The sequence below is a fragment of the Dermacentor albipictus genome, chromosome 1 (assembly GCF_038994185.2).
Source record: "Dermacentor albipictus isolate Rhodes 1998 colony chromosome 1, USDA_Dalb.pri_finalv2, whole genome shotgun sequence".
In the NCBI taxonomy this organism is placed as follows: domain Eukaryota; kingdom Metazoa; phylum Arthropoda; class Arachnida; order Ixodida; family Ixodidae; genus Dermacentor; species Dermacentor albipictus.
In genome coordinates this window covers 296,589,569-296,616,290 of record NC_091821.1, presented here as the reverse complement: position 1 = coordinate 296,616,290, position 26,722 = coordinate 296,589,569, and the positions used below count along the sequence as shown (strand labels likewise).

At 44.2% G+C, this 26,722-nt stretch overlaps 2 protein-coding genes across 3 annotated transcripts in view; one reads left to right on the top strand and one right to left on the bottom strand.

Moving 5' to 3' along the window:
* Positions 1-17,388, bottom strand: part of LOC139054459 (protease-associated domain-containing protein 1) — a 102,810-nt gene extending 85,422 nt beyond the window's left edge. Inside the window, exons 1-2 of one of the 2 annotated variants that reach the window (XM_070531454.1) lie at positions 16,969-17,388; positions 16,792-16,904 (exon numbers count right to left, since the gene is read on the bottom strand). In XM_070531454.1, the coding sequence (XP_070387555.1) occupies positions 16,792-16,904; positions 16,969-17,056 (201 nt within the window). In that variant the 5' untranslated portion in view covers positions 17,057-17,388. The remainder of the gene's footprint in view (positions 1-16,791; positions 16,905-16,968) is intronic. The other variant, XM_070531455.1, reaches the window with a different exon arrangement.
* Positions 1-26,722, top strand: part of LOC139050420 (uncharacterized) — a 516,820-nt gene that overhangs the window by 372,073 nt on the left and 118,025 nt on the right. The gene's annotated exons all lie outside the window — the stretch shown is intronic.

Below are 26,722 nucleotides of genomic sequence, written 5' to 3'. Positions count from 1 at the left end.
TTCACTAGCAGGAGGTGTTGGAGGGTTGTGGTGCACGTCGATGAGTGGAATTCAGTCCTAGTTTTTCGTGACGTGCTAAAAATACTCTCACACACTGTGTAGCTCTGCGGTATGACGAGTAAATCCAGCATCACCTTAGCAACTCGGTGAAAAATGTTTTCCATCAGTGTTTTTTATTTTTCCAACCATAGACCACTGCACATCACACCTTTGTTCATTCAGAATGTCCTCTGGAAGACTGTACACCTGTAGAGTGGCAAACTCAGCTTCGAGAGCATCTAAAGCATCTTTAGGAGATTCATTGGAATCTCGGGGCAGCAGCTGAGGGAAACTCTGAATAAAAAAATGACTCGAAAGCGATGCCTGTGAAATAAATTTCAAGTTGGCCACCTCCGCATTCTTCAGAGTTGCGGCCGCATTCATAATGCTTCGCCTCGTCGCATTTCGGTAACATTTTCCGTAGAAAAGGCCCAACGTGATCGCTGACACTAAGGGGTAGGTTGTGTTCGATGAGGAATCCTGTAAACAGGCACTCCACACGTATGACACTGTCATCGCAGTCGTTCCGGAGAAAGTTCACTATTTTGTCTTGCTGCTCAGCGGTGTGAACATAGCTTTGATGCTTCGCCATAGAAACATGCAGTTTGAAGTCGCCTTTCCCACCGTGAGGCACGCTGACATCGCATCCACATATTGTACAAAATGCTAAATGTTCTCCTTATCTTGATGTCAAAAAACACGGAAATTCAGAAGTGCAAGATCGCAAGAACTTCTGCAAATACCTTTTCTTGGGCTTTGATAGCGCGATGACATCAAGCACACGAAAGTTTCTAACTTCACATGGTGCACCGCACACACGGCCTAGCCAACAATAATCATACACACAAATAGTAGTAACAATGCACCATGGAGGAAGGCATGCATGAAACCATGCATGAAATACAAGAGCTACATTGGCTCTGGCTTTGGTCGGCTAACTAGGCACCGTAGTCGGCTGCTTAGTTGATGGTCCCGATGGCGCTAGTGCTGCCGTTGTTGGTATGTGGCTGCAGATTCCGTGGTGCCGGTTTTGCAAAAACCATTATTGCGCGAAGAGAGACAACTTTTCGGGAGATATAAGACAGTGATCGTACAATCGGAAAGTTCAGTAAAAAATCTGGAGTCTCCCAAGCGAATCAGGACGGTTGGCAGGTATGTCAGCAGCAGCATGGCAATGAGCATTCAGGGAGGCCTCGTGCATCGTTGTCTGACATTTCTCAAATTTAGTGCTGCAATGGGATAAATATTTGAACTGGTGTGGGGGCTATGTGGAAAAATAGTGTAAGGTACATAATTACCTGTATGTACATTATTTTGGCTAATAAAATATAGGGGCAAAGACTTTTCTGATTTGCCCTTGCACTACTCCTGAACTTCAAGAAAGTGTGAATATATATGTTCCTCAGGTGCTCGTTTTGATATTTCTACGAAAAAGATGTCACATTGGATAGTCTGCCACTCACAAGGTGGTGGAAGCCAAGTAGGATCCATTAGAAGATTCTCTAGAATAGGAACACCTGTTTCTTCTGACAGTGCTTCCAACCGGAGGGACAGAGGAGGCCTAATGGCAGGCCAGTTACGGAAAAGCCCGACAGTGAACATGTCGCAAATATAGTAGAATGACATGGATGCTGAATATCTGATTTAACCTTCAGGGCTTAGGAGAAACTTAAATATGTCCCTTGGAGATGTAGAGACCATTTGTTGGAGTCAACGTAGAAGCTTTCTAGAGGACTAGTCCTAAGGGCACCTGTAGAAAGACAGATACCTACGTGATGAACAGAATCTAGCATCTTCAAAGCACTAAGCAAAGTAGAGTTATAGACTATGGCTCTGCAGTAAAGGCATGACCATATGAGACTTTTGTACAAGCCCACGAGGCACCTCCTGTCACTTCCCCAAGATGTGCAGAACAAAAGCTTCAGTAGATTCATTGTCTACAGGCACTTCGCTTTCAGATATTTAAAATGCGGGATAAAAGTTAATTTAGAGTCTAAATGAACTAAGTAAATGAAGCCTAAAAATTTATGTTTACAGCTTACAGATAATCGTTCCCCATTAAGATCAATAATGGTGTCTGGTATATACCTCTATTATTAGAAAAGGGCACACATACCTTTTCGAGGATTTGGCTTGAATTATTCTCATCTGCCCACTTACACAATTTATTAAACCCAAGCTGTACTTGTTGCTCGCAGATAGCATAGCAAGTTTACGAGATCTGTAACCGATTTGCACAGCATCCACATGAACAAAATAAGACATTGTACGTGGTATGACAGTAAGTAGAGAGTTCATTTTTACAAAGAAAAGGGTACAGCTTAGCACACCACCTTGTGGAATAGGAAGATAGGAATTACCAACACTAACAGAGAATGTGAGTTTATACAGGTAACTTTGGTTGACATTCAGCAAATTGCCACAGATTCCCATTCCAGCCAGATCACGGAGAATTCCGAAACGCCATGTGATGTCACATGCCTTGTCGATATCAATAAATAATGAGAAAAAAAACTGTTTATGCACAAAGGCATCACAAATATTCATCTCAATGTGTACGAGGTGATGAGTTGTGGATCTACCTTCCCTGATACCGCACTGTAGGGGGTCAAATAGTTTGCTACATTTAAAAAATGAAGGCGGCACCAGTTAAGCATTTTCTCAAACAGTTTATGCAGGCAACTTGTCAAGGCTACAGGCCTATAACTGCTGACCGAAGTCGGGTCCTTGCGTCTTTTAGTACTGGAATGATTATTGCTTCTTTCCAGGTGGACGGAATGTAGCCAGCAGAGAACATGGAGTTAGAGTGACAGTAGTGTTTTGTGGGTTTGAGGGTGTAAGTGTTCGATCATTTCATACAGTAGTATGTCACTTCCTGGAGTGGACTTCTTCCAACAATTCAGTGAAGTCAAACTCCAGTGAAATGGACGATTGTATACTTGATTTGTTGTGCCTTTCAGACCCAGAAGCAGTCACTCTGCTTATTGCTGGTACCTCAGAAATGTATCTACATAACGGCATGTAATGGAAATATGCTTGAAGTGTACAGCTAGAGAATAAGCCTGGTCATCAAGGGTGTCTCCCTGCATATTTACTAATGGTAGAGGATAAGTTTGCTGGCCTTTTATTTTGGTAACCCAATTCCAGGCTTTTCGTTCGTTGGTATAAGAATTAATGCTAGATATGTATCTTTGCCAGCTTTCGCTTTTCAGGGTGTCTACCAAGTTGGCATTCCCAAATTCCCTGAGTTTTCCATGTTTTCCCTGAATGCCTTTGCAAAATTGCCTGAGTGACACAGAAGCCTGACACTATGTCGCCTGATGCTGTCACTCGATAGCAAGCATGCTAAAAAACGACTTAATCCAGTTTGCACAGTAAAAAGTATTTATTTTATTCAAAATAAATCTGAAGGCAGAGGTTAGTAAAATGCACAGCAAATAAAATATATTTGAAAAGAAATGGTAAAACTCATTGCAAATCGAATGGAACCTTTTCAAATACGAATAAAAAGGGGATGCATATATAAACGAATGTTTTCGAATATCCACTTCGGTCACAAATTATGATCGACTGTTGATACATATGTGTGAAACATAGGTGGTGCTTGCGACTCCACTGAAAGCAAATCAAGGTAATAGAATGACTCTGAGCATTTTGTCATGAGTCATTATAATTACAGAGTAACTAAATATTTGAATATTGTAAAGTCAGCCATGCTACATTTCTTCACAAAAGGGATTATATCCCCCACTCAAATTACATGCACAAGTTATTCATTGGCCTCAAGCATTTTAAGACAGAAAAAAATGTATATTTCAAGGTAGCTACCGACATGCCCCACATCAAGCGTCACATAAAACATGGTAGTGCCTTCACCAGAGCGATACTCTGTAACGAAACATCAATCAGAAGCAAAATGGAAGTAATTTAGGTTATCAGAATGTTCAATTTGCCCGAAGCTTAATGTTTGTGCTCATTCCTTACTACCACTGCACAGAAATGGCAAAAATAGGTCGTGGCTACAAATGTGGATGCCGTGACTGAACAGGATATGAGCTATTTCTATCAAATGATAGAAAGCTTATAGGTATGATGCCCGAACTTTGTCACAAGTGAGATTCTCTCTCAACAGCTGGTAAGTGAACCTCAACTGCACTGGTTTTCAGCCCGTGCACAACTCCTCAGTGTTACATTTCACTGCTTTAGAGTTTATTTTTGTTTGGATGAGTGTCACGTGCATCTTGCCAACACTGCTTTTGCAGCCAACACTGCTTTTTGAGCCCAAGCTTCTTGGAAGCAGTGGCACAGTTCCTTTCCCTATCATTCCTCAATGCGATGAGTCCTCTCTGTTCTCGTCCTCGTTCCGCTGCGCGTTCGCCCCACAGACCATTTGAACCATCCTCTTGGTCAGTTGTATTGTCAACGTCCGATTTTTCGGACTCCCTAGGAGGCACGAAAATGTAAAAAAGATCGGGCAGTTCGAAGAAATGAATGCATGTCGTTTACTGCCCTTAAGGGCTCAAATCGCCACAGGCACATCCAAAGAAGCCTGCCAGTACACTTATTAGGCACATCGGTGCCCGTGCTGTGACACGAGATAACGGATGGACGCGTGTATAATTAAGGAATAGATACTGTGTCCCGTTACATTTGCCCCTTCCCACGCTTGTTATGCTTCACCGCAATACTTTCGCGTATGCTTCACCGTGCAACATTTCTGTATTGAGGCGAAGCTGACTTTTGGGAACCGGCATTATGCAACGCGCCGTGCTTTCCGAGCTTCGAAGCCAATCGCGAGGATCACAAAGACAAAGTCGCTGCCATTGCTTACAGCGGAAACTTCTTTCAATGAAAAACACGACGCCCAACGGCAAGAAGCTTAATAGCGAACGTTGAAGCAGCTAGGCCTAGCGTTTACTACGGCGGCGAAGTAATCAAAATGGTGGCAGTGGTGGCTTTGATTAATGCTGTTTCGGACCTGCGGTCCCGGCAAAAAGTCCGGAAAATCGGATGGCGAAGGGCTCTAGCGTCCCAAATTTCAGACGTTCTTATACAATGACTCAATGGGGTGCGTAGTAGTGCCGCGGAGCCGTCAGGCGTCCGGAAAGTCGGTCATTAGAGAATAGAGACCTTTAGCGTGTCCGCTTTTCCGGCAAACCGGGGCGGTTTGGGCGGATTACCGGATGGTCGGGGGCGTAAAGCTCCCTGTGTCGTCAGGAGACACAATCAGCCTCGCTTCTTTAGTGTTAGCGCCATGTGTACTGCGTGTTCAGCACACATTCTGCGTGTTTACATTATAGTAGTGAAGGACGTGACGTCATTCACTCATCGTGACATCACACAAAGCAGCTACCCGTTTCGGTTTTGGTATTTCATTTATTGGTTATTTAAAATTATTGATGAAGTTCTAACCAAATTGAACGACCCTACAGGTGACAGAACCGTCAATGCCATTTGAAAATGGCAATATCCTAATATGGTTTAAAAAACGCCAGAGTTGCCCTTTAAATAGAAATTGGTGAAGGTCGAGTTCACAGCTAGTGCATTTCGCAAGGAATTATCAAAAATATGGGGAGAATAAGCTTCAACTTTAATCAAACAGCTCACCTCTAGTAATTATATTTATAGCAAAATTCTTTTAATTAGCTGCCTCATCACTGACAATCATCAAGCAAGTAGTATTCATCTGTAATGCACACATGCCCACAGGCACCATCTTTAATGTGATGCCTGCACATGGCGATGTTTGCCAAAGGCCCCACATACAACATGCTTATAAAAGGACTGCAAATAGAAAACACCCACTACTATCTCATATCACATTTTATTGAAATACATTAGGTAAGAAAGCTTTACAGCCTACAGGTAATTAGAAAAGACAGTTGGGCTAGCTGGTGCTTATTCCAGGCTTGAGACATCATTAACTAGTGAAAAAAAGAATGTCAGATGACAGCAAGAAGCATACAGGGCACAATGCTGGACTTCAACTGAATTTTTACTACACGTAGCACGACATGTGCAGAACCCCGACACAAAGAAGTAACATTCTTTCCTTTGTTTCCTCTATCGCCCTCAAACACAGGAGCTATCGGAACAAATCCATGGGCAAGTTGCTTTCCAGATAGAAACTCTCTTTCTTGGCGAGAGCCAAGGACGGAGCGCTTACACAACTATCACCCGCTTTTTTTATATAAAAAATTTCAAATATTTACAAGTATATCTTCAAGTAAAGTAACATGTTAGAATACCTACAAGTAATGTTAGCATCTTTGAAAGAAAAAACAACAGGGAGCAAGTGGCAGTGCAATACGATTCGCATAGAAACTTATTTGTGCCTATTGCCACATGATCTTAAATTTGACTGCTCAAAAACTACTCACTCACAGACGCCTGGACAAACACCGGCGAAACTCTGATAAGCGACCACTGCATCCTTCACACGGAAATCTATGCACGCGGCAAGCGTCAGCGGAAGCATCGCTTCTCGGTTACAAACTGGGACAAATTCTGCGAGTCCAGAAGAATGTGAGCCAGTGAGGGATCCATCGCCAATATCTCATCCTGGACGAGCCAACTCCTGGCCGACATGGAAGAGCATACGGAACATCTTGACCTGGAAGACGCCCCGGAAACCTCCAACGTCGACAGCAGGCTGCTCCACATGTGGCAGGCAAGATCGAGCATGCTCTGGCGTTGGCAACAGCAGGGGAAAGATAACCAAGCCCTAAAAGAAAGAATCACTCGACTCGACACAGAGATCTCCGATCACGCGACCGAGGTCACCCGGCAGCAATGGTACCAAATATGTGATCGCATGAGGGGACGCCTCAGCGCAACACGGACGTGGCACCTCCTACGCCACCTCCTGGACCCGGACACCACCAGGGCCGAAGGACGAAGAAACATGGCCAAGTTAATACACAGGCATTCTCAGGACCCGGGGGCGCTCCTGGCCGAGATGCGAGACAAGTACATCGGCTTGCAACTCAAGACACCGTTACCTGCGGCCTACCAGGGCCGGCCGAACGCGCACATAGACGAAGACATTACGTTCGCTGAGGTGTCGGCAGCCGCCTACAAGCTGCGGACGAACTCGGCACCGGGTTCGGACCGCGTTACCAACAAGATCCTACGCAACCTGGACGAGGCCGCAATGGAGCAGCTCACCGAGTTCATCAACGAATGCTGGAAGACGGGCGCCATCCCGGAAGAGTGGAAGACGTCAACAATCGTCTTTATACCAAAACCAGGCAAACCACTCAATGCGGACAACCTCAGGCCGATTTCACTCACATCATGCGTCGGCTAACTGATGGAGCACGTGGTCCTAGACCGTCTCAATGAACACGTAGAAGACGGGGACGAGTTCCCCCACTCTATGTTTGGTTTCAGGCCACACCTGTCCTCCCAAGATGTGCTCCTTCAGTTAAAAAGGCAGGTGATCCTGTTTTAGAAACGAGACGAGACAGCTGCGTTCGATGCGAACGAAATCAAGATTCTTCTTTTTCTTTATTGCTTTCGTAAGAGTGCGCGCTTCTGGAGCGCGCCGTCTTCTTTCTCTTCTTGTCTGCTCCCATGCGTTTCAACAGATGCAACCCGAAAGTCCTGCGGACGCTCGCCGATTCCGGTGCCTCCTGGGCCTCGACCTGAAGAAGGCCTTCGACAATGTCACCTATGCAGTGGTGTTTGAGGGCCTGACCCAACTGGGTGCCGGAAACCGAGCATACCAATACGTCCGAAACTTTCTCACTGACCAGAAGTGCCGGATCAAAGTCGGCAAACATGAAACTAAATTTATAGAGCTGGGGAGCCGAGGCACGCCGCAGGGATCAGTCATCTCCCCTTTTCTCTCTAACGCGGCGATGCGCGGGCTCCCGGAACTGCTGTGCTCTATCCCTGGGCTTCACCCTTACCATTCCCTTACCATTTCCAGTGCCTCGCTACCTATCGTAAACTGCTGTTCTCTTCCGAAACTGTTAAACATTAGTTTTCTGCAAAATAATTTTTAGACCCACCCTTTTGCTTTGCTTCTCCAGGTCAGTAAGCATGCATCACAATTGGTCCCCTGAGTTACTAAGCAAGACAATATCATCAGCGAATCGCAAGTTACTAAGGTATTCTCCATTAACTCTTATCCCCAATTCTTCCCAATCCAGGTCTCTGAATACCTGCTGTAAACACGCTGTGAATAGCATTGGAGAGGTCGTATCTCCTTGCCTGACGCCTTAATTTCTTTACTGGGATTTTTTTGCTTTCTTTATGGAGGACTACGGTGGCTGTGGAGCCGCTGTAGATATCTTTCAGTATTTTTACATACGGCTCGTCTACACCCTGACTGCTGAGGTTTCGACAGGCGTACCATGTCCTCACACGACGCCCCCTAAGCGGCTTGAAAACCCTCGTGTGGACCCCCGCTCACGCGGCTGTGCCCGGCAACGCGTCGGCTCACAGTCTGGCTCGAGATCTCGCGCGCCGAGCCTCGTCCGCGGATGCGGACGCCGTGAATGAGGAGGAGAGACATGAGGAACCCTGCGATACTTATTATGAAATAGCCCATCGGTATCGCTTGAAGCATCGCACGCTCCCACCACCGGCCAAGCAACTCGACAAAACGCAAGCGGTCGCGTTTCGGCGACTTCAGACAAACACATACCCACACCCAAAATACATTAACAAAATCACAGGGGGCAAGGAAAGCGACAAATGTAGGCTCTGTTCAGAAACACGAACACTCACACACATAATGTGGGAATGCACCTCACTCCCGTTCTCTCATCCCCCTGTCAGCAGCGAGACTGACTGGACAGCCTGGCTCAGTTCCGAGGACGTCGACCGACAACTTGAACTGGTGGACTGGGTGGAAAAGGCCAAGCAGGCCCAGGGCCTTACTTGAGCCCTAACCCTCATCCACGTCCCTCTTTACCCTTCCCCCTTTCAATAAAGTTTATCACCACCACACTATCCTAGCTACACAACTTCCTTGTCCTTTTCAGTAAACATAATACATTACTACAACTACCAATTCTCAAGAGAATCACCAATTTTATGCCTTTTGAAATTCCTGGTACAGAGACTGATGCCCCTCAGGCCACTATTTTTTGTGTTACCAGCCTTCCAAGTAATATTTCATCTCGTGAATTCTGCAGATGAGTACATCATTACCATGCATGTCTCTGGATAACAAAAGCAAATCTCGAAGGCTTTTGACGACAGCATGCTCCAGAAGTAATTCCAGAGTCGAAAGTATGTCACAGATGCCATGTTTCAAATGCCACTCATTTTCAGCCTATCACCATACCCTCCTATTCGGCCTCGAGCTAATAACTGGTGCAACATCTGGTCACCTATTTAAATGATATTGTTAAGCCACAAGCAATTCTTTTTACAGCAAAGCTGTATATGGCTAGAGTTTCGGGCATTTTTGTTCTCCGTGAACAAAAACTATCATCATCAATGGTTCATACCGCCATAAGCATTCATGCTCCCGTAAGCAAGCGAAAATGCAATGGCTCATAGCGTCGTAAGGCAGAGGCTACAAGGACTCAGCAGAGTGAAGCGAACAGTGCTTAAATTCTAATCATGCATACCACATACTGAACAGCATGTCAAAAACTGTCATCATCAATAGCTCACACCCCTGTGAGCAAGCAAAAAATGCAATGATTCCTAGTCCTGTAAGATTTATGGCTACTCAATTTGCGTGAATTAGCTGCGATGACACTACCCCTGTTGTTGCCGGTGTCTTTAATGTGGATGTGTTGGTACCAAAAAGGGAACGGTTTACGCGTTTCGTGTTGCAGACATATCCCTTGCGATGCCACACCGATCCGGCCCAACCGACCACCCAGCGGCATATGTGCATCAATTTGACATTATCAAAGAATGCGATTGCAGTTGTGAGTGAAATATTGACCACTGATCAAGACAATAAATGAGTGTGCGTACCTTTCGGCACAATGACCACCCATCAAGACAATAAATGAGTGTACCTTTGTTCAAAATTATGTGTCACCTCCGTGTTGTGTGCTAAGCACCTTTGCTGGTCAACCACCTTCACAGAGTGGAATGGCTCATGATTTTTTGAAGTCCTGTGCTTCACGTTTTATCCTACAAATGCTTAGGAGTTACCAAATTGGTCCTTTCACAATAGAGAGTTTTAGATTAGCTCCTAGGACGGCTCTGAATACACCTCCCCCATCCTCTTCCTATTCCACATTATAGGCTTTCAAGATATCACTCAATAAATACATGCTGTCGTCATCATCAGATTAGGGAGCGCAAGAGGTTTGCCTACCCATGAAATAGGGAGTACAGCGCTGTACACGCGCACAAGCCACCGTGTGCTTGGGTCATTGGGACAGCCGGCTTGGAAGAAACCTTGCTGCCCTCAAGAGGTTTCATTATTCCTGCCATGAACGATAACTTCGGGGAAGCAAGCTGAGGTGAGGCTAGCCAAGACGTGCTTTCAGAAAACAACAGATGCTTATCATGCCAGCACCATCCCATTCTTCAATCTCATGGCAGCATTCCTACTACAGCCATACCATTCCTGAGCTTGTGCAGATGAGTTTTGTGTCTTCCTTCTTTTTTCGCCTCGGTGCTCCCTTCAGTTGATAGTCGGTGTTTGTGTTGTCCACTTCTCCACTCTTGGGTCCTTCTGCACACCTCACCTATTTTTTGCACAATGAATCCTTACCAACTAGCTCAGCTTTCTGTCATTCTAAGCTTCATTTCTAGTACTCTGAGCCCTTTTCCATGTTCCCCTACTTATTTGCACAATCCTGCTTCGTTAGCTTCCTTAATTGCAATATGTATGTTCCGCACTAGAACCATGTCGTGGTTTAGTCGTAATCGTGTCGTCCTATTGGAAGTTCAAATGATGTGCGGCTTCTTTCAACCATCAACTGGGCATGCCAGGAGGATTGGAGCTATTCTTTCCGCTGAATCATGGCGCCAAGTTAGGTTCTATCAGGGGTGTCTAAAGGTCCGTTGCGCGGCCCTGGCAGACGATCGCCATTGGAACCGCCCCTACGCCGACTGGTATAGGATAGCCGTGCAACACGCAGACTTCCTATGGAGGATGAAACTTCTGGATTTCCAACCAAGTAAGAGGAAACACCTTTCTAATAATTCATCGTCAAATAACGTGCTGGTTCTTGGAGACGCTATCGTAAGTGATACCCATGGAAAAACCCTTGCTTTAGGTCCTAAGCACTGTTTTAAGCCTAACGTAAAGCCCGTTGACGTTTTAAGCATACCGCGCTGCATAATCAGGTTCGTCCTGCAAGAAGAACGCTCGCGCTGCACTTCAGATTGCATTGCTAGCATTAAACAGACAGTCTCATTTTATGACGTCTGACCCTGTCCAACCATTAGTTAATTACCTTGTGGAGAATAAACTTAGACCAGAAATATCTGACAAGGAAGGTTACTTCGTAATTTTGCCAGATGACATGTTTTCAGAAAAAGCGATTTCTTTTAGCCATAGAAAAGAACTTAAAGCCAGTAAAACTCAAGCCGTCGGCAGTTAAGCAACGTGCGCTTGACCTCCTGTCAAGACAATCTTTATAGGGTTGTCTCTAATGTCAAGAAAGCAAAATCCCTCACCTTAGAACTGTTTTTCTTGGTGAAGACCCATAAGCAAGAAATTCCTTTTCGTGCTATAGTGTCAGAGAAAGGGCCGTGGCAGGTTTGTGTCGCTAGTTACCTACAGAACTGCCTAGCTTCACTAATTTTTTCAGACCCCTTTTGCTTGCGTAATACTTAGGCACTATTTCAGTATTTGAGAGAGGAAAATCCTGGTGATTGTACAGCTTTTATTATGGATATCGAAGACCTGTATTATTCCTTGCCGCATGACGGGTTGCTAAATTCCGTAAATGAGTGCATTAAAGAACAAGTGCAAGAGTCGGCTTTTATTGACAGATGCGGTGTTTCCACAGGAGCTTTTCTAGAAATTCTTTCAAGGTACTTGAAGTCGACGCTGATTAGGTGGAGAGATGGCGTTCTTCTGCAGAAATCAAGCATTTGTATTGGTTCAAAGGTTGCCCCTATTCTTAGCAATATTTACCTGAGTAAGGTTGACAGCTGCTTAGAGAAAGCCTTAGGTGATAGCGTTATCAAGATATTTCATTACATTGACGATTAACTGATTTTCTGCAGTAGGGAAGAATTCGATTCCGCTGCTACCTCAGTAAGAGAGCAAGTTAAACTTTATGGCGGAGGATTAAAGTTTCCCAAGGAATTTCCTCAGCGACGCGTAATTCAGTTTCTTGACATTTCCTTGGTCTTCGAACGAAATCATGTTTGTTGGCAGTACTCCACAAGATCTTCGAAGCTGTTGCTAAACTTTCAATCCAAGCATTCCAAAGTAGTCAAAAACTGAATTGCCATGTCGTGCCTTAAGTCTTCTGTCACCAGATCCTGCATGCACAAAATGAGTGCCAGTTTTAATGCGCAGGTCACGCGCCTATTAGAAGCAGGTTATCCTAGTGTAGCAGCGGCCACTGTGGCTGAGCGCCTAAAGAAGTCGGTTTCGAGGGTGACGGACGTGATTACAGAAAGCAATAATAGCAAAAAAAGAGTAGTAGCTATTCCGTGCATTCATTCAGTGTCGCACAGGCTTAAAGGGAAGCTGAAAGCTTTTCCAGAAGAATGAGTGAAGAGCAGTACGTTGTGATTTTCAACCCTCTGAATCCGAATATTGCATCGAAATTTAGCAAAAGAAAGCGCAAACTTATTTTATTTCGACGAAAAGTGCAGCAGCAGACACACCCAGCTCGTGCGCCTCGTTTCCTCCTGTGATTGGTCGGGTGCCTCGTGACGTCAACAATGGTGCTCGTCCGGACCCACTGCTGCCGCTACACACGAAGCACGGTGCAAGGTAGTTTGGTGCTGTTTTGCCGAGACGGTCATGGAAAATTTCGAAAGCTTGCGCTTCTCTGAGGAGTTTGGCATTAAGTGCAAACTCCACAAGAGCGATTTTGCATGCGACGGTGACGGGCGACGGCTTCGAGCGACAAAACGGGCTGTCGCTTGAACAGATCGCTCGGTGTTGTCGCTCGATCGCTCGTTTCTAGAAATCTAGAACTTGTCGCTCGGCGCCCGGAAGTGCTATGAGCGACTAGCCAATAGTGCGAAGCAGGAACTGGATGTACATAACTCCAATACTACTGTTTGTCGCACGGAACAAGAAAACTATTAAATTTTACACGTGCAAGAATAAGAACCTAGTGTAAGACCTTCAGAAATATTTTATGCTCCTTTTTCAGTAAAGTACATCAACTTAAATTGATAAAGCATGCGTCACGCTACTTTAGGCGCATATATTGCTGCCCTCATACCAGGAAGTCGTCGCTCAAAGCTGTTGCTGGCATGGAGTTCGGCTTGCAGGTGACGAGTGAACGCGACAGCCATCGCTTCGCTTGTCGCGCTGTCGCTGCGCGTGCAAGATCACTTGTAAGGGGTTTATACTTTACTCCCTACATGTACGAGCCGATTGCGAAGAGCGAGCCACTCCAAGAAGCAAAAAATGCTGGTGCAAGCACTCCTTTCCACGCAAACGAAGGTGAAGTGCTAGCATCTCCTTGTGTTGGAAATGTTCTTTGGCGAGTATGTTTTTTGCTAAGCTGCATTCAGCGTTCCAGTGAGTATGTTTCCGGGCAAACAACTGTAGTGTTATGTTCCTGCATGCCTCCTCGTAGAATGTAAGCGGTGATGCGATCTTCGGCATTTGTGCGCTGCCCCAAAGCTGTCGGCAATCTACACAGATGGTTTAAACCTTCATCAGCGAGCCATTCAATTGGATACGTGAGATGGGCGGTTTCTCTATCTGTGCGAGAGAAGGGGGAGCGCAGCGTCCTGGCGTGAGCAGGCTTTCCAACACGTGCAAACTTTACGCCTGCACTGCGTTATGGTAGCTGCATGCAGGCTGTTTCACAACACACGTGCGAATAGAAAATTCACGGAGCTTGGCGATGAAACCTGCGTCAAGGGTGGGAGATAAACATGCACCTTCCATTCAGCGTGCTAACACGAAGGATAACCCAAAGCACGCATTACTGATAAACTCCGGTAGTAATCGTCACAGAAGTGGTTAGAGCACAACACTGTTCTTCTTGAGCGCTTGAAGTTGTGTCGCTTCGCAGCAGTCTCCCACTTAGCTGACAGCTTGTTGTCTTGCAGGAACTAATGGAACAGCAGAACATCGTTGCGGCCGCTGGTGTTCGCGCAAGCGTAGGCTCCACAGAACGCCAGCACGATCGGCCTACAAGTTCAATTGATGCTGCGCACGTCAACTACCACTCCTATTTACACATAAACAAAGGAATGCAGGGTCGAGCGAAGCAGATTAAGATGGCACGCACGCAGAAATAAGCCCAGTCAGGCACGGTCGCGGAGACTGCGAAGGAACGGAACACCAGTGCTGACGTCACTACGACGCGGTTTCTGGTTTCCGCTCGCATCGTCAGCGTCAGCAGCAGCGCGCGGCACTCAACGGGGGGCGGAGCTACAGCGCAATTTTAACCGACAATTGCGTCGCTCCTAAGCGAAAAATCCCCCCCAAAATTTTACCTGCATGGTTTATAAGGTTCCCGCATCCGTATATGAGCGTCTTACTGAATTCGACAGACTCTTCAGCTTCCCTTTAAAAAAGTTGCAAGCAGATATGATGTTAATGTTGCTTTCACTGCTCCGAATAAGCTAGGTAAGATATGCGCTGCCGTACAGAGGAAAAAGGAACAGGTAAAAGGCAAAAAACGAACAGATATTTGTCCAGTGAAGCACAATAAGAGCAACAGTTTTACTGACTGTCGTATGGGTGTGGTTTATAAAATTCCCCTTGGCTGTGGCCAGTTCTACGTAAGGCAAACGGGACGTTGTATCAATCAGAGGCTAATGGAACATAAAAGGTTGTTAACCGGTGGATCGCCTTCTAATCTTTTGCTACATTGCCAAGATTGTAACTGCATGCCAGAGTTAGATGAACGCATGATATTGTAGAAGCATAAGAATGAAGATATGCATCTTATGGTAGAGGCATGGCATATCTATAATGGTGGAAGTGCATGCATGAGTCAGCCTTCGATTACTTTACATAAGGAAGAGATCAAGTGCCTTAACAGTTATCTCTCACATAGACCGGCACATGCACCCGACTGACACGTGGTGATACCATTCCTGAGCTTGCGCAGATGAGTTTTGTGTCTTCCATCTTTTTTCGCCTCAGTGCTCCCTTCAGTTGATAGTCAGCGTTCATGTTGTCCACTTCTCTACTCTTATGTCCTGTCTGCATGCCTCACCTCTTTTTTGCATAATAAATCCTTGCCAACTAGCTCAGCTTTCTGGCGTTCTAAGGCAATTGAAGGCAATGAACCACCAATCACAATGAATCCGACGACAATGCACTTCCACAGCGAGTGTGCGTACCAGACACCAAAACTTCTAGCTGTGTGGAGCGCTTTGGCTTGTCTTTAATTGTGAGCTACGCATCCATACATAGCTTGCTTCATGTCAACAGAGACCTTTGAAGTGCAAAGAAACTATGTTTTATGAAAAGTATTTTTATTTGTTATTTTATGGTTAGCATTATATTTTAAGAAATGCGAATGCTACATGTGACTATATGATGACACAGCGAAAGTGTGCAACTTCGGTTGCAAACCTATAACAATTTTCTGTTTTGGTATGCAATTGCGAACGAACCCAAGCAATAGGATTCCCCAAGGCTTAGGTAACCTAATCTAGAACTCTACAGTTTGGGCTAACACACTGAGTACTTAGCTGATGCTACGCAAATGTACACCATTTACAAATTAACTTTCAAAACACTTCTACATATGGAAATTTCAGCGTGCAGCTCCACCCAATATGATCTTTCAAGCACAGTAATCTCATTAACCTTCTAGAATCCCTACAGAACAAGTGTCTCTAGAAATTACCATTACCACTCTGTCATAGCATGTGCTCTTTCACTACCATTGTTCAGCCACCGCCGCGACACCTTACTCCTTCACTTGTTTTGTAAACAAATTTACAGTGCCAGGCTTCCCACTGTACATGTCCCATCATGAAATTCTATGCACATCTACGGCAACACGGTCACTTTCGTCTGATTAGCACTCCCGTATGCCATCTGACTGAGGAATGACCACCCCAATTTCATTGTTGCTGAATGTTGATACTAACAAATTCTATCATAGTTTAATCATATGTCATGAGATGACACCGATTAGAAGATCGCTTCTCTTGTTGCTTGCATGTGTTGCACGTTACACAAAAAATGGTTTATTTGAGTGTAGGACGATAAACGTTTAAACATGATTTTTATTCAGTCAGCTTTTGTTATCACGGACTAATTAACAGTTTGATTGTTACTTTGTTGTTGCTTTTTTTTTCTGATGCATATCTAGGGCACATGGCCCACTTATTTTCGCAACTACGTTTTTACCGAACAAATGCGGATTTTGCGCTCATATCGTTGCCTCTATTCCTGATAACGTTTGCATATTTTTTGCTGATTTACTGTTTTGTGTTGTCACGTTATTGTACCTGCTCCCACACCAAAGGTCTATCAAGAGGCCTGTTGAATTAATAGTTTGTACATCGCTAATGAAGACTACGTCACAATTGAAAACCTCGGTACTTGACTGGGGCTACAACCTGTCCGGCGTAGGTTCACCAGCGCAATTAAATCACACGTCTTCACTGAACGTGGACCAGCAAACAACCAAGAGGAAGGCGGCCACTTACAAACGACGAACCGAACTCGTGCGCGGGCCTCAGCCGAAACGTGTACCTCAGGCTCTCAGGTTCAAGTATTTCGAAGAAGATGTCCTCTTTCAGGAATTTGCCATCAGATGACACTGAAAGGAGACGGAGAACGCTGTCAGAGAAGCCACGCGGCATTCGGCGCCAGCCACTACGCACCCAAGTTCGCCAGCAGCGCAACATCCACAAGGACGCAGCAATATGTCAGCAGTAGACTCGCCGTGCCCCGCAAGAATCTCTTGGGCATTCCCAAGTTCGCAACGCGTGGTCACCGATAGCACATCACCGAACCATGCCGCAACAGATAGTTCACATCGCCTTGCACCACCACCATCACACACGCCACTATGCTAGTGTGCTGCCATAGATGGTGCTGCCGCCAGTGGAGGGGAGTCAGTTCGTTTCGTGCTTTCTTCAGTGGGAAGGAATTTGCGTAAACTCATTGCGTCCTACGACACATTTTAGCATACACAAATTAATATAATACAGGGAAACAACGTGACATGGCACGGCGCTTACATTCAAGTTTTACGGTGGAGCGCTTTTTCTTTTTCCTTGTTTTTCTACACTGCATAGAAAGCTGGCCGTGACTGATGCGACCCGGGCACAGCAGACGAAAGGTGCAAAACGTCTACGTTCACCTATGACGTCACGTCCGCTAAACTCATGATGTCACATCTGCTCATTTCCATGGCGTTTGGAAGGGTTGGGCGGCAAAGCGGGCCGTATTCGTGCCCACTTACAGCGTGAGCAATTCATCTTTCCACGCGATATGTGTGTAATAAAAGCTAAGGGCTGTGAGCTCTTTGATGCGTTACCGTTAGGTACCTTGTGCGCATATTTTGCCTCCTGGCCGCGTCAAATTGCAGCCGGCCTATGGAATAGGTCGTAGGAATAGGATCGTCAGTGCGTGCACAGAACCATTCAGTAGTCTGGTTCAGGGAAGGATGCGCGAAAGAACGAGGACGTAAGAAAACACTGGCATGACGAGCTGTCCCGTCAGATCGTGTTACATCGCGCTTTTTTTCTAAGACCATCTCGCTCGAGCGAGATGGTCTTAGAACAGCTTTTTTACAGCTTTGCTGCAGCTCATTTCATCATCACCTGCATTCTTTTAATAATACAAATGGCATCGCTGCGCGGAAGAGCGTCTCTTAATGTTTCCCAACTACAGCCAATGCCGCCGTGCCTGCTCCAAACATGCTTACCTTTCCTTATAACGCAGTTAAGACGCAGCACCAGCTCGCGCTATTGCGCGATACAGGGTCACTATGATAAGAAAATTGAAAAGAACAAACGAAATTAATGCAGGCAATGTGGTCAAACGTTTCCAAGCGTGATAAACGGACCTGCCTCGCTAGATAAGTTGAATAAATTGGCGTCCTGAACTCAGCCTCGCCCCAGTAGACTGGTGTTACGCGGTGAAGCGCACCCAACAGTATTGCAGTGAGGCATGTCAGAAGTGAAGAGTGACCGCTTTCACGCGACATATATGATATGCGCTGCTTAATAATGTACGCGTGCATCCGCCATCTCCTGTTACATTACGCAAGCCGAGGCGCCTCATAAGTGTACTGGCCGGCCTTCAGAGCTATTTCGGACGTGGCTGTGATGCTTTGAACCGTTGGTTTGTCGACCTCGTAAGCCAATTAATGTTCACACGGCCATTTTATTTCTTAACTCTTGATTTCTTCCTTAATAGCTACGTAATTTCGTAGTTTCCTGGCCAACTGCATTGGTCATGTGCGAGTCAAGGTGTTCTGTTTAGCCGAGCGCCGTTTTCGAAAGCGAAACGACGCTTTTGCACCAGCATATAGTGCCGTCACCCATTTACAACACAGTCAATCAGTTACATTTTGTATGTCACTGGGTAACCACCGAACGCGGGGAACTCACTCGCACGCGTGGAACTACATAACCAGCCATGAGATCAGCGTGTCTCTTCGGAAGCTACTTTGCATCAGAAGCCAGGTACCCTTGCTATGCTTCACCGCAAAACATTTTGTATGTCTAACGCTAAACATATTTGTACTGCGGTGAAGCTAACATTACGGAACCGAATTTCGCAACGCTTTTTAGACTCCTGCATCTCTGCCAGCCACTACCAAACGCTTGTCGATACATCATCATCATCATCAGCCTGGTTACGCCCACTGCAGGGCAAAGGCCTCTCCCATACTTCTCCAACAACCCCGGTCATGTACTAATTGTGGCCATGCCGTCCCTGCAAACTTCTTAATCTCATCCGCCCACCTAACTCTCTGCCGCCCCCTGCTACACTTCCCTTCCCTTGGAATCCAGTCTGTAACCCTTAATGACCATCGGTTGTCTTCCCTCCTCATTACATGTCCTGCCCATGCCCATTTCTTTTTCTTGATTTCAACTAAGATATCATTAACTCGCGTTTGTTCCCTCACCCAATTTGCTCTTTTCTTATCCCTTAACGTTACGCCTATCATTCTTCTTTCCATAGCTCGTTGCGTCGTCCTCAATTTGAGTAGAATATCCTTTTCGTAAGCCTCCAGGTTTCTGCCCCGTAGGTGAGTACTGGTAAGACACAGCTATTATACGCTTTTCCCTTGAGGGATAATGGCAACTGCTGTTCATGATCTGAGAATGCCTGCCAAACGCACCCCAGCCCATTCTTATTCTTCTGATTATTTCCGTCTCATGATCCGGATCCGCCGTCACTACCTGCCCTAAGTAGATGTATTCCCTTACGACTTCCAGTGCCTCGCTGCCTATTGTAAATTGCTGTTCTCTTTCGAGACTGTTAAGCATTACTTTAGTTTTCTGCAGATTAATTTTTAGACCCACTCTTCTGCTTTGCCTCTCCAGGTCAGTGAGCATGCATTGCAATTGGTCCCCTGATCGAGTTACTAAGCAAGACAATATCATCAGCGAATCGCAAGTTACTAAGGTATTCTCCATTAACTTTTATCTCCAATTCTTCCCAGTCCAGGTCTCTGAATACCTCGATGTGAATAGCATTGGAGAGATCATATCTCCCTGCCTGACGCCTTTCTTTATTGGGATTCTGTTGCTTTCTTTATGGAGGACTACGGTGGCTGTGGAGCCGCTATAGATATCTTTCAGTATCTTTACATACGGCTCGTCTACACCCCGATTCCGTAATGCCTCCATGACTGCTCGACAGAATCAAACGCTTTCTCGTAATCAATGAAAGCTATATATAAGGGTTGGTTATATTCCGCACATTTCTCTATCACCTGATTGATAGTGTGAATATGATCTATTGTTGAGTAGCCTTTACGGAATCCTGCGTGGTCCTTTGCTTGACAGAAGTCTAAGGTGTTCTTGATTCTATTTGCGATTACCTTTTTAGTAAATAGTTTGTAGGCAACGGACAGTAAGCTGATCGGTCTATAATTTTTCAAGTCTTTGGCGTCCCCTTTCTTATGGATTGGGATTATGTTAGCGTTCTTCCAAGATTCCGGTACGCTGGAGGTCATGACGCATTGCGTATACAGGGTGGCCAGTTTCTCTAGAACAATCTGCCCACCATCCTTCAACAAATCTGCTGTTACCTGATCCTCCCCAGCTGCCTTCCCCCTTTGCATATCTCACAATAAGGCTTTCTTTACTTCAGGCGTTACCTGTGGGATTTCGGATCCCTCTAGACTATTTTCTATTCCAGTATCGTCGTGGGTGCCACTGCATGGTACTGTATAAATCTCTATAGAACTCCTCGGCCACTTGAACTATCTCATCCATAATAGTAATGATATTGCCGGCTTTGTCTCTTAACGCATACATCTGATTCTTGCCAATTCCTAGTTTCCTCTTTACTGTTTTTAGGCTTCCTCCGTTCCTGAGAGCATGTTCAATTCTATCCATATTATACTTCCTTATGTCAGCTGTCTTACGCTTGTTAATTAACTTCGAAAGTTCTGCCAGTTCTATTCTAGCTGTAGGGTTAGAGGCTTTCATACATTGGCGTTTCTTGATCAGATCTTTCGTCTCCTGCGATAGTTTACTGGTATCCTGCCTAACGGAGTTACCACCGACTTCCATTGCACACTCCTTAATGATGCCCACAAGATTGTCGTTCATTACTTCAACACTAAAGTCCTCTTCCTGAGTTAAAGCCGAATACCTGTTCTGTAGCTTGATCTGGAATTCCTCTATTTTCCCTCTTACCGCTAACTCATTGATCGGCTTCTTATGTACCAGTTTCTTCCGTTCCCTCTTCAGGTCTAAGCTAATTCGAGTTCTTACCATCCTGTGGTCACTGCAGCGCACCTTGCCGAGCACGTCCACATCTTGTATGATGCCAGGGTTAGCGCAGAATATGAAGTATATTTCATTTCTAGTCTCGCCGTTCTGGCTCCTCCACGTCCACTTTCGGCTATCCCGCTTGCGGAAGAAGGTATTCATTATCCTCATATAATTCTGTTCAGCAAACTCTAATAACTCTCCCCTGCTATTCCTAGTGCCTATGCCATATTCCCCCACTGCCTTGTCTCCAGCCTGCTTCTTGCCTACCTTGGCATTAAAGTCGCCCATTAGTATAGTGTATTTAGTTTTCACTCTACCCATCACCGATTCCACGTCTTCATAGAAGCTTTCGACTTCCTGGTCATCATGACTGGATGTAGGGGCGTAAACCTGTACAATCTTCATTTTGTACATTTTATTAAGTTTCACAACAAGACTTGCCACCCTCTCGTTAATGCTATAGAATTCCTGTATGTTACCAGCTATATTCTTATTAATCAGGAATCCGACTCCTAGTTCTCTTCTCTCCGCTAAGCCCCGGTAGCACAGGACGTGCCCGCTTTTTAGCACTGTATATGCTTCTTTTGGCCTCCTAACTTCACTGCGCCTTATTATATCCCATTTACTGCCCTCTAATTCCTCCACTCTAATTCCTCCGCTTGTCGATACGTCTCTTGGAAAAGGTCCAGCTAAATCTCCCATTTGGCATGGGTTGAGACTCACGTATATGAAAACTGCCAAGGAAAGCAGTTGCTCTGATGAAGGCAAGCTCCCCTGTCGAAACATTTGCACCAGCCTGTTCGACGACCGTTACCACCACAACATATTTGTGTGTTGCGGTGAAGCATGCCGATATTAGGAAGGACTTACGCGAATCTGGAATGTATGGTTTCAGTCAGCGACGAACCTTACTCTCAACAAAGCAGATTTTCGTGGCAGGATGCATGATGTCTTGAGAACTTTTGTTGGATAAAGCCATACATGCCACGTTAGCTCTTGTCACAATAATACGCTTTACCGCAATACAGAAGAAGCGTCACTGCATGACACGCCCGCCGTAGTTAGCCAAAACCTTACGTGACCGTTCACTGCAAAACATATCCTGTATTGCGGTGAATCGTAATAAAGCACATTTGTCAGTTTAGAATGTAAAGACCCTTGCCCTTCGCTTTTGTGATATGACACTCAGTTTAATGAGAACATGTATTCACTGCTAAAAACATTTACATTGAAATGGAGACATGAACCCTGATACCAGCCTGTGTGATGTTTTATCTCTTTAGTTTTTTGTGTTCCTGTCATGCTGCCATTATTAAATTTTTCTGTACTTTGTAAGGTGCTGATGTACATAACCTTACATCGCAAGGAGCCACTGCATAATTAGTGTTCAATGACCAGTGTGATGGCTTTTCTCAAGAAATGTTTGGGTCATTTTGGAAGGTTTTTTTTTTAGAGAGGTAGCTTTCTGAGAAGAAATCAAATGTCAGGAAATAGACCTCAGTGGCACAGTAATCTCGGCTGCCTTTTGCTCAAGCGTGCCCTAGACACAATTGAGTGATTTGCACTTGCAACTGAACAGTAGCCTTAGCTTGGGAGACGAGTGGTATGGCATATTTCATCAAACTAGGCAACACATAGCATTACCAGTCCGAACAGAGACCTGTTTAAACGTGTGTCACCTTTAACACCTAGATTTTCGACCATGAATTCAGAAAAAAATCTGTAGCACATTTAGAACCTAGATTTTAAATGCTGTATAAGTTGTCTTCTTGTTCACTGCAGTTGCACTTGGCTTCTGTCCAAATGGAAAAGCACTTCTGCATAGCTTATTAGGAAACATTCTTATTTACATACCTTATTTTTATTTATCTCGCCTAAAATCACAATCAAATGTTTATAGCACATGAACGTGCTGTGCATAAACTTACAATGCCATGTTCAACAGCACAGTGCATGTAGCTGGTGTTGGTTCATTCAAGCTAAGCATTACTACAGCCTTTAACTGTAGGTATCATGGTATGAAAGCAGAGAAATGGATATGCAAAGACAGTTGGGCGCATTGAGACAACATCTTTGTTGTGTGTGAAAAGGTGACAGATACACAAAATGGGGAGAACACATGCACTTTCATATTTTCTCGCGCACAAAAAAGTAGGAGGAATAAGGTTTCTTCACTGTGCCATAGAAAGTATATGTTTACTCTCAAAGGCAATTCTGATTCATTGGATTCGTTCCTGTGCTGTGTTTATTTTCTTGATTGTGCTACGTTTTTACACGTTAATGTTTCAAACTCGTTTTTATTTTCACAGACTGAACATCCCACGTCTTGGTTTGACTTCCTGGTACAGGATACTTGCACTTAGCATGGAGTGATGAAGCAGAGCAGTCTACTTTTATTAAATGCACAGATTTTAGCAGTATAACAGCAGTTCATTAAAAAAAATGTGTGCTGAAAATAAAGTGTTCCTACCCACATTCCTCATTGTCTAATTATGCTTGTATTCCTGTATTCTCTTCGGCAAAACCACTTTTATGGGGAACTGATCATGGTAAGTTCTCATGAGCATTTTAAAGAACAGCCTTGAACCCTACTGGTGCACTGGTAAAATGTATAGATGCAGTTAAATTGAAACAGAAGACAAAATAGCAAACACCAATGCTTGATGTGGTATTTGTCAGACATGTATGTCGGCAATGTTCGCATAAAACGATATACTTAGAGCATACTAGCACTACAAAGCTCCCATCTTTAATGTTAGGCATACATTACCACAAGCTCATTAAAGGTGGTCACAAGAGAGATACTGGCTTTAATGAGAAACTATAGACGTTGAAGGCAGCTATGAAAATGTATTAAGAAATTATGCAATGCGTAGCATTTGCTCAGTTCAGAGAGCTTCCAAAGTTGCCATAAGGCCTTGATAGCTGTGGCTGAGGGAACAGTTGTAGCCCTATTTGGAGCATGAGAAATTGACATTAAGATTGAAACATACGTAACAATTCGTAATGCAATTAAAATATATTGCTACACCTTCAAAAAAGAGACAGTGAAATGAAATTAGTGTCACAATTTCCTTTTCTTCTTACTTCATTTAGGTTGAATATATGGTTGTAGTAACACAAGAAAGCAGAGGGGGTGAAGCACATTAGAAAAATGCTAGTCTGTTTTTATATTCTGCCGTCTCTACATTTAAAGTTCAGTAAAGTTAACTTGGAAAGCTATGGTGAAGCCATTGCTTGAGCCTGTATAGTACATAACAGCAGCAATTGCCAGCCTAATTCCTTGGGTTTACAGTGCCTTATTTGTATTGTATACCTTTTAAGTGATGAGCTATCGGAAAATTGATTAAGGTGACCAACATGCTGAACCAGTAGTTTACTGAGTAAAATAAATGGAGAAGGGTGGAAAGATAGGACAGAGCACATGGGGTGTATTCCGTGTCCACCTATGTGGAAATGTCCATTTCATCTGCTGCTGAACTTCTGATTGGCTGGGCTGAGGTATGCATGAGAAGGAGACAGGCTCCCCCAGCTAATTTGCACTTTAGCAGAAGAGGATATGGACATGTCCACTAGGTGAATACTTAGAGTTATTTAATAGAGTACTTCTGTAACCAACATGCCTGCTATGCCATCCTTGCTTTCAATATCTGTCTTAGTCAGTAAATGTGTGAAAGAACCAGGTTTGTGCATGAAAAGTTTCCCTAAGGGAGTGTGCCTTGAAGCTCGTAGTGGTAATCACAGGAAACGAGGGTGGATCCAGAGCGGCACCAAAGGGCAAGCCTTCATCGAAACAAATATGGAGTGAAGTGACTGCATGCTCAAACTTGTTAGCTCACAAGTTTGCCAAGACCAAGTCACGTAAGAAGTTGATGAAGCCTACATGGTTGATGGGTAACCGCTTAGGCCAAAATTATTTAGGTACTGTTCATGAGGACTACTTATTTACTAGAAATCTCAAAATAATTATGTTAGTGCAGAATACCTTCCACTAGTGACGTCCTTAAAAGAATGAAAATGTTCGAGTTGTACTCAGTGCGTGCTGCATGACGTTACTTTAAAAAAAATTCAACAATGGAAACGAAATGCAAAGGGTAGTACTCCAAATATATTGAAACCTCTTTAGGGCTAGATGAATTCATATAATAATAATAAGCAGATGAACATTGGACGCAAACAAAAAATAAATATGAGATGTTTCAGCTCCCACATGAGAGCCTTGTTCCCAACCATTGTGAACAAAGCTCCAGTTGAATCGGCTCTTATTTTTCATTTTGGTGGTTGGCTTCCAATTTTTAACTACCCATTGCGCCTCTTTTGACCAGACCAGACGGGCTGCTGTCAAACTCTTCACTACTTCAATGCAAATAATTGGAGGTTGGCAAATGTCACATTTTTCTAATTGCAATAGTAGGTATCGAATAGTCTAACACTGATGCATACAGTTACAGTTATCTTAAAATTAAGCACCATGCTTGTATTGACTAATAAAAGAAAGCCAACTATGAGGGAAGATTAGTATTATTTTTAAATAGTACAAGTTTAGTAAAGCAATGTTTACTAAAGCAACAGTTTAGTAAAGCAACAGTTTACAACTTGTAACAGTACAAGTTTAGTAAGGCAATGTTTACTAAAGCAACAGTTTAGTAAAGCAACAAGTTTACTATTTGTCATTCCAAAACTGCATAAACAGCCTCTTAAGATCTTTAGAGCCTGGTGGCAAACACTATTTCTAAGAATGAACAGCTGCTGTATGACTAGCTGTAAAAAAGTCCTAAATAAATGGTTGCCAAAAAAAAAAATCGGAAGTGGTGAAAATGGAAAAAGAAAGCTGCTGAAAGAAATTTGCTGTAAAGACATGTAAAAGGACACGTTACATGAAAAAGATCACTGGTTATAAAAAACTAACATGACCAGATGGCCAATAAATTTAAATGATAGGCAGAAATCAGGGGTTGTCACGTAGCCTTCCACCATGAAACCAAAAACAAAGCTTGCGTTACCCATTTTGTTTCTGCATTGCTTGGAAAACTGATGTTGCTTCTTATGTGATAATTTGTGATACTTTTTTAGGAGACGAACAATAGTAACAACTTTAAGATTGGGTTATTGCAATATATTTGGATAGTTTTACATAATAAAAAAGTCAAATAGTAAATATTTTAGAATCTGAATAGTTAGCATGTAATATTCGATTCATATGCAAAAGCTCAAATATTCATCCACCCGTACAAATAATACTTCCTTTACCAGTGATCATGCCAAAGCCTCCCCCCCCCCACCTCTCGGCATCCACCTCTACAATCCTGAAGCATACTGAAGTCATGCCCTGTGGCAAACCAGCGAATAAAAAAAAACAAAAAATCCTGAGGTATGACTAGGTTTGCATTGTGTGGTAAGTACCACTCTGCAACTCCTTGGATCTGCCTGCTGTATTAAGTAATTATACTTCATATACTTGTAGAAGATGTAGTGCCTTCCAAGAATCACGTCCAAACTGCACACACTAAAACATTAAGCTGGGATATTCAAAGAGACAAGTGCATGTTTTGCTCGACAAGTGACTTTTAGTGTGCTTAATTATGTAAAATGTGCATTATATGATTAATATAATTTGCTAATGCAAAGAAAGAACAAGCCAGAATCTCTTGCTTCATATATATGCGCTGAACCA